An 8384-nucleotide genomic window follows, 5' to 3' on the forward strand; every position below is an offset into this window, starting at 1 on the left:
GTCCAGCCAGGCATGCTCTCGCCGAGAGACGTTGTACGATACAACCAAATTACCACTGTCAGGAGATTAGAGTTGACATGTGTTTACTATTTGCGAACTGGCGTGAACTAGGTATTGTGTGCACATATTCCACCTCATTGTACATGATCTAATCGTACACCACTGTGTCTGGGAGACTGGGAGAGGGGGGGCTTGGGGGTGCGGGATGGTGGATGGGGATGGGAGTTGATGTTAGGGATGTGGCGGATAATGGATGGATAATGATGTTGGGGAGGCATCCGAGTTGTGAATGTGCGATGATGTTGGGGAGGCATGCGGGTTGTGAATGGGGGATGATGTTGGGGAGGGATGATGGTTGTGAATGGGGTATGATGTTGGGGAGGCATGCGGGTTGTGAATGAGCGATGATGTTGGGGAGGGATGATGGTTGTGAATGGGTGACGGTGTTCGGGAGGTATGCGAGTTGTGAATGGGGTATGATGTTGGGGAGGCATGCGGGTTGTGAATGGGCGATGATGTTGGGGAGGGATGATGGTTGTGAATGGGTGATGGTGTTCGGGAGGTATGCGAGTTGTGAATGGGGGATGATGTTGGGGAGGCATGCGGGTTGTGAATGGGCGATGATGTTGGGGAGGGATGATGGTTGTGAATGGGTGATGGTGTTCGGGAGGTATGCGAGTTGTGAATGGGGTATGATGTTGGGGAGGCATGCGGGTTGTGAATGGGCGATGATGTTGGGGAGGGATGATGGTTGTGAATGGGCGATGATGTTGGGGAGGCATGCGGGTTGTGAATGGGGGATGATGTTGGGGAGGGATGGGGGATGGTGTTTGACAGGGATGATGGTTGTGAATATGGAATAATGTTGGGGAGGCTTGCGGTTGTGAATATGGAATAATGTTGGGGAGGCTTGCGGGTTGTGAATGTGGGATGATGTTGGGGAGGCATTCGGGTTGTGATCATGGAATAAGGTTGGGGAGGCATGCGGGTTGTGAATGGGGGGTGATGTTGCGGATGCATTCGGGTTGTGAATATGGAATAATGTTGTGGAGGCTTGCGGTTGTGAATATGGAATAATGTTGGGGAGGCTTGCTGGTTGTGAATGGGCGATGGTGTTGGGGAGGCTTGCGGGTTGTGAATGGGCGATGATGTTGGGGAGGCTTGCGGGTTGTGAATGGGGGATGATGTTGGGGAGGCATTCGGGTTGTGATCATGGAATAATGTTGGGGAGGCTTGGGGGTTGTGAATGGAGGATGATGTTGCGGATGCATGCAGATTGTGGTTGGGCGATGATGTTGGGGAGGGATGATGGTTGTGATAGGGCGATGATGTTGGGGAGGCTTGCGAGTTGTAAATGGGAGATGATGTTGGGGAGGGATGATGGTTGTGAATGGGGGGTGATGTCGGGGAGGCTTGCGGGTTGTGAATGGGGGGTGATGTTGCGGATGCATGCGGGTTGTGAATATGGAATAATGTTGGGGAGGCTTGCTGGTTGTGAATAGACGATGATGTTGGGGAGGCATGCGGGTTGTGAATATGGAATAATGTTGGGGAGGCTTGCGGGTTGTGAATGGGGGATGATGTTGGGGAGGGATGATGGTTGTGAATGGGCGATGATATTGGGGAGGCTTGCTGGTTGTGAATGGGCGATGATGTTGGGGAGGGATGCGGGTTGTGAATATGGAATAATGTTGTGGAGGCTTGGGGTTGTGAATATGGAATAATGTTGGGGAAGCTTGCTGGTTGTGAATGGGGGATGATGTTGGGGAGGCTTGCGGGTTGTGAATGGGCGATGATGTTGGGGAGGCTTGCGGGTTGTGAATGGGGGATGATGTTGGGGAGGCCTTCGGGTTGTGATCATGGAATAATGTTGGGGAGGCTTGGGGGTTGTGAATGGAGGATGATGTTGCGGATGCATGCAGGTTGTGGTTGGGCGATAATGTTGGGGAGGGATGATGGTTGTGATTGGGCGATGATGTTGGGGAGGCTTGCGAGTTGTAAATGGGAGATGATGTTGGGGAGGGATGATGGTTGTGAATGGGGGGTGATGTCGGGGAGGCTTGCGGGTTGTGAATGGGGGATGATGTTGCGGATGCATGCGGGTTGTGAATATGGAATAATGTTGTGAAGGCTTGGGGTTGTGAATATGGAATAATGTTGGGGAAGCTTGCTGGTTGTGAATGGGCGATGATGTTGGGGAGGCTTGCGGGTTGTGAATGGGCGATGATGTTGGGGAGGCTTGCGGGTTGTGAATGGGGGATGATGTTGGGGAGGCCTTCGGGTTGTGATCATGGAATAATGTTGGGGAGGCTTGGGGGTTGTGAATGGAGGATGATGTTGCGGATGCATGCAGGTTGTGGTTGGGCGATGATGTTGGGGAGGGATGATGGTTGTGATTGGGCGATGATGTTGGGGAGGCTTGCGAGTTGTAAATGGGAGATGATGTTGGGGAGGGATGATGGTTGTGAATGGGGGGTGATGTCGGGGAGGCTTGCGGGTTGTGAATGGGGGATGATGTTGCGGATGCATGCGGGTTGTGAATATGGAATAATGTTGTGGAGGCTTGGGGTTGTGAATATGGAATAATGTTGGGGAGGCTTGCTGGTTGTGAATGGACGATGATGTTAGGGAGGCATGCGGGTTGTGAATATGGAATAATGTTGGGGAGGCTTGCGGGTTGTGAATGGGGGATGATGTTGGGGAGGGATGATGGTTGTGAATGGGGTATGATGTTGGGGAGGGATGCGGGTTGTGAATAGGGATGATGTTTGGGAGGGATGGGGATGCGGGTTGATGTTCAGGAGTGATGGGAATGGGAGATGATGTCGGGGATGGGTGGGCATGTGGGGTTTTGTTTGGGAGGTGTTGGAACGGGGGATTGTTTTGGGAAGGGATAGGGATGGGGGTTGATATTGGGGAAGAGTGGGGAGGGGTAATTGTGTTGGGGAGGGATGGGATGGGGTGATGTTGGGGAGGGATGGGGATGATGTTGGGGTGGGGTTGGGATGGGGTTGATGCTGGGGAGGGATGGGGATGGGGTTTGATATTGGAGGGATGGGCATAAAAATGTTGAGGAGGGATGCGGGTGGTGAAATGCGGATGATATTTGGGGAGGGATGGGGATGATGCTAGGGAGGGATGGGGGAAGGGGTTGTTGAGGAATAATGAGGATGGGGATGGTGTTAGGGAGGGATGGGGGAAGGGGGGAGATGTTCGAGAGTGATTGGGTTACTGCAGCTCCGGGAGTCCCCTCGGGAAAAATGAAATACAATGAGATGACTGACATGTTCGTTGTGATGGGTTTGTAATAAGGAATGACGATTAAGGTAGATTACGATTGGAGTAATGACATGGAGTATCCTAGAATCATATCTGACAAAACAGTTCCTTTCATGACGCAACGAAAACCCTTTATAGATCACACTTTAAGCAGGATGTTTGTCAGATAGCGAATCGCCATGTATGCTTAACTGCGAATCGTGTTGAAAATATTTCTCCTATCTGGTAACATTTTTGGGTGATAATTAAGATTGGCTTGTCAAAAGTGATGTCAGAGGCTGTATAAAAATCCGCATGTTTCATTTAAGTCCATGTTGTTCCGTTGTTTGTAAACAACTTGCACAGGTGCCGTTTTCCGGTTGTCTATTTTTCCTACTTATGTCACTGTGGTAGGATATCCATGCATTATGTAAGGGTTTATATCATGGAGATATGCTTAGTTATGTGATAACTCTGATATCACACCAGCAAGTATGTGGCTTCGGGGATGAAGTATGTGTTAGGGACGCAATACATACATTCGTGTTACATATCGCGCTAGTTCATTGATTACTGACGTATGTGATGATAAACACACAACCCCTCTTGGTCCTAATCCCATAAAACGGATATTTTCGCAACATATATTATTGCATTAACGTGAGTGAGTGAGTGAGTGAGTGAGTGAGTGAGTGAGTGATCAATGCCACAGGCTGCGATATCCCACATTATCACAACGGCTTGTAACGAATCAAATCTCGATCGGGCAAATGATAGACAGAACGTGTGAATATCGATCCAGGCCATCATCCCAACAGCCAATCCACAGAACCTGACCATCCGATCCTGTTCCCGTTCTACCTGGGGATCGAGAAGGAGACATTATAAAGATCCCCAAATGACAGATGCTGGGGAAAGCTGTCGTATATTATGTATTACAATCGTGGAGCGTTTCCAGTTTTATTTGTTCCTTATTAAAAAAATACGAGAAAGGCCATTTATCTTTTTTTTATCAAGTTGCAGAATTTCTGCAATGTATGGAATCCTAGAAGGGTCATTGGCGCGTTGTGCAATGTCCGACAATAAGAAATGTTATCCAAGATTGGTTGGTATGGACAAACGTAAAACTAAGTTGTTTAACTGAAGACGGCGTTTCAGATGATGATGATGATGATGATGATGGTGATGAGATGATGATGATGTGATGATGATGATGATGATGATGATGATGATGATGATGATGATGATGATAAAGTTATCAGTAATGTACGCTAGGTATCACAGCGTGGGCTGGTTGCAATCTGATATCCTCTGACAGATATACTAAAACCTTACACACATTTCCTACACAAACTTGTACATGATTTACTGATTGGTACCCACATTGCGTTGTCACCTTAAACAATAACCAGGTCAAAAAGAGAACAAAACCCCAAACCAAACAAAAAACAAACCAAAACAATAAGAGATTGAACTGATAAATAGTGATGATTTTCTAATAATCAGTGATGGCACCAGGTGTTCGCGAAAAGGGTAAGCGTGAAGAGACAAGGCAGGCCCTGTCGTCTTAGGCGCCGCGATTCACTGTGTTGATTTGCGTTCACTTGACATATAAACCTATAATAGCGGGTTCAAATCCCAGATTGAGCCTGATGATGTTTTTAGGTTTGGTAGCACCATACCCTTATGGTCTAACTAATTTGCCCTTTAGAGGCAGGAACATTCAAATTGCGTTCTAAACTCCTTTCGAAGGTATCCATTGAAAACAACGAGGACTCGCGGTTTAATGTATGGCGATTGTTTCTTTTACCTCATTAGATTGAGCTAGAAAATGTTGCAGATCATGATCATGCAGACCCAGGAACATGAGAATGTGCTGACAGACGAGGAAATCTGATCTCTGAATCTTCGCCTGGCGCGAGTAAGAGAAAACCAAAAATATGAGTGGGCCCAGAACGGCGCCTTGTAGTGGTACACAAAAAATATATCCATTAACTGCTGTAAACTGAGCTGAACAAACTGAAAAGTAATATTAACTCTATTAAGTAGGGAAGCATTAATAACTATTTGAAAAAAATGAACAGAAGTTATTTTAAAAATGGGCCAATTTCCAGTCCTAGCAAGGTTGAATCAAGTTATTCAACACGTATACCTTGTGTGACTGTTAACTCAATGTTTTTAACGCATATCAATCCAACAGTTAATGAGGCGCGGTGGGGTAGGATAGTAGTTAAAACGTTCGCTCGTCACGCCAGCTTCTATTCCCCCAACATGGGTACAATGTGTGAAGCCCATTTCTGGTGCCCCTAGCCTTGAGCTTGCTGGAATATTGCTAAAAGCTGCGTCAAAAAAATTTTTACACAGAGCGATGTCTCAGTTTGATACAAATCACTATTATGTAAATCTAAATAAAAAAATGGAAACGGAGCGTCAGACTGTCTCCGTTAAAGAGTAAATCTTGAACACAATCTATATTCATGGAACATCACATTAAGCCACGGAAGTAACAACCTGTTGCCATTTGAAAAGTATTGTTATAACCATGCATACACGCTTTTTAAGGTATTTGTTTATTGACTGCTACCAGGTAAAGGGGTTATGTATGTATTAACAATCAGCTCACATGGGAGGCTGGCGGGTCCACTGCAGGACGTTCGCTATTAAATTGATTAATTAATCACCAATCACAAGACAATCAGCTGTTTCCGCTTATCATAGCCTGACAGCCTATCACATCACAAAAAAATAAACTTTAATATTAACAGGCTCGGTTCTTAATGGTATACCACCCAATGTGCACATGAAAAGGGTGAACAATATAGTTTTTATTAAAGCATATCGTATATAGCGTTTAAAGGATCTACCTGATATTATATAAAGGACGTTGCAGTTGCAACGTTTAGGACATATTTAACGGGTTGTAATTAACGTGATGAACGCACAGCTTAAACACATATTGATCCTTCCAATAAACAGAGCCATTAGCGGTACCATATGGAGTGTTAGGGTGTGTGTTTTATTACTAGTCGATTGCACCTGCCTGGTTTAGGTGGCCCTAGCGGCTGCTATGCTGTGTGGAACACGCCATTTGTCATATATCAAGCAGCCTCCTACATATTGCTTCATCCTAGGGTGGGGGCGGTGGGGTAGCCTAGTGGTTAAAGTGTTCACTCGTCACGCCGATGAACCAGGTTCTGTTCCCCATATGGATACATTGTGTCAAACCCATTTCTGGTGTCCCCCGCTGTGATGTTGCGATAATACTATTAAAACGGCGTAAAACAATACTCACTCAGTCATCCATCCTAGGATGAGATTGTTAGCTAAATAGACGTATACAGGGGCTTAAGTCACATTTAGGATGGAACATTGTATCACACATAGTATCTCTTTTCAGATGGGCGGCGGTGGTCTAGTGGTTCCCATGTAGGGAATCGAACCCAGATAAGTGAGATATCAGGTGGTCGATTGTAACGTATTCAGTCCCTTGTAGATAAGTGAGATATCACATAGTAGACTGTAACGTTGTTAGTCCCTTGTAGATAAGTGGGGTTTCAGATGGTCGATTGAAACGTATTCAGTCCCCTGTAGATAAGTGAGGTTTCAGATGGTCGATTGAAACGTATTCAGTCCCCTGTAGATAGGTGAGGTTTCAGATGGTCGATTGAAACGTATTCAGTCCCCTGTAGATAAGTGAGGTTTCAGATGGTCGATTGAAACGTATTCAGTCCCCTGTAGATAAGTGGGGTTTCAGATGGTCGATTGAAACGTATTCAGTCCCCTGTAGATAAGTGAGGTTTCAGATGGTCGATTGAAACGTATTCAGTCCCCTGTAGATAAGTGAGGTTTCAGATGGTCGATTGAAACGTATTCAGTCCCCTGTAGATAAGTGGGGTTTCAGATGGTCGATTGAAACGCATTCAGTCCCCTGTAGATAAGTGAGGTTTCAGATGGTCGATTGAAACGTATTCAGTCCCCTGTAGATAAGTGAGGTTTCAGATGGTCGATTGAAACGTATTCAGTCCCCTGTAGATAAGTGGGGTTTCAGATGGTCGATTGAAACGTATTCAGTCCCCTGTAGATAAGTGGGGTTTCAGATGGTCGATTGAAACGTATTCAGTCCCCTGTAGATAAGTGAGGTTTCAGATGGTCGATTGAAACGTATTCAGTCCCCTGTAGATAAGTGGGGTTTCAGATGGTCGATTGAAACGTATTCAGTCCCCTGTAGATAAGTGGGGTTTCAGATGGTCGACTGTAACGTTGTTAGTCCGTTAAAGGGAGGTGTGGTATCAGATGGGCGACTGTAACGTTGTTAGTCCCTTGTAGATAAGTGTGGTATCAGATGGTCGACTGTAACGTTGTTAGTCCCTTGCAGATAAGTGAGATATCAGATGGTCGACTGTAACGTTGTCAGTCCGTAATAGGGAGGCGTGGTATCAGATGGTCGACTCTTACGTTGTCAGTCCGTTATAGGGAGGTGTGGTATCAGATGGTCGACTGTAACGTTGTTAGTCCCTTGTAGATAAGTGTGGTATCAGATGGTCGACTGTAACGTTGTTAGTCCCTTGCAGATAAGTGTGGTATCAGATAGTCGACTGTAACATTGTTAGTCCCTTGTAGATAAGTGTGGTATCAGATGGTCGACCGTAACGTTGTTAGTCCCTTTTAGATAAGTGTGGTATCAGATAGTCGACTGTAACGTTGTTAGTCCCTTGTAGATAAGTGTGGTATAAGATGGTCGACTGTAACGTTGTTAGTCCCTTGTAGATAAGTGTGGTATCAGATGGTCGACTGTAACGTTTTCAGTCCGTTATAGGGAGGTGTGGTATCAGATGGTCGACTGTAACGTTGTTAGTCCCTTGCAGATAAGTGTGGTATCAGATAGTCGACTGTAACATTGTTAGTCCCTTGTAGATAAGTGTGGTATCAGATGGTCGACTGTAACGTTGTTAGTCCCTTGTAGATAAGTGTGGTATCAGATGGTCGACTGTAACGTTGTTAGTCCCTTGCAGATAAGTGAGATATCAGATGGTCGACTGTAACGTTGTCAGTCCGTAATAGGGAGGCGTGGTATCAGATGGTCGACTCTTACGTTGTCAGTCCGTTATAGGGAGGTGTGGTATCAG

The 8384-nt window shown here is 45.9% G+C and overlaps 2 protein-coding genes across 2 annotated transcripts; both read right to left on the minus strand.

The window, feature by feature from the left end:
* Window positions 1–231: 231 nt before the first annotated feature.
* Window positions 232–1861, minus strand: LOC139461569 (sialidase-like). Its single transcript, XM_071243048.1, has 2 exons — window positions 1270–1861; window positions 232–1160 (listed from the first exon to the last, which is right to left on the minus strand). Exons 1-2 carry the CDS (start codon window positions 1859–1861, stop codon window positions 232–234), a joined length of 1521 nt encoding a protein of 506 aa, XP_071099149.1.
* Window positions 1858–2529, minus strand: LOC139461570 (uncharacterized). Its single transcript, XM_071243049.1, has one exon. The coding sequence runs from the start codon at window positions 2527–2529 to the stop codon at window positions 1858–1860; it is 672 nt and encodes a 223-aa protein (XP_071099150.1).
* Between the last annotated feature and the right edge of the window lie 5855 nt (window positions 2530–8384).

Source organism: Haliotis cracherodii, unplaced genomic scaffold (assembly GCF_022045235.1).
Source record: "Haliotis cracherodii isolate W230 unplaced genomic scaffold, xgHalCrac1.p SCAF_15, whole genome shotgun sequence".
Taxonomy (NCBI): domain Eukaryota; kingdom Metazoa; phylum Mollusca; class Gastropoda; order Lepetellida; family Haliotidae; genus Haliotis; species Haliotis cracherodii.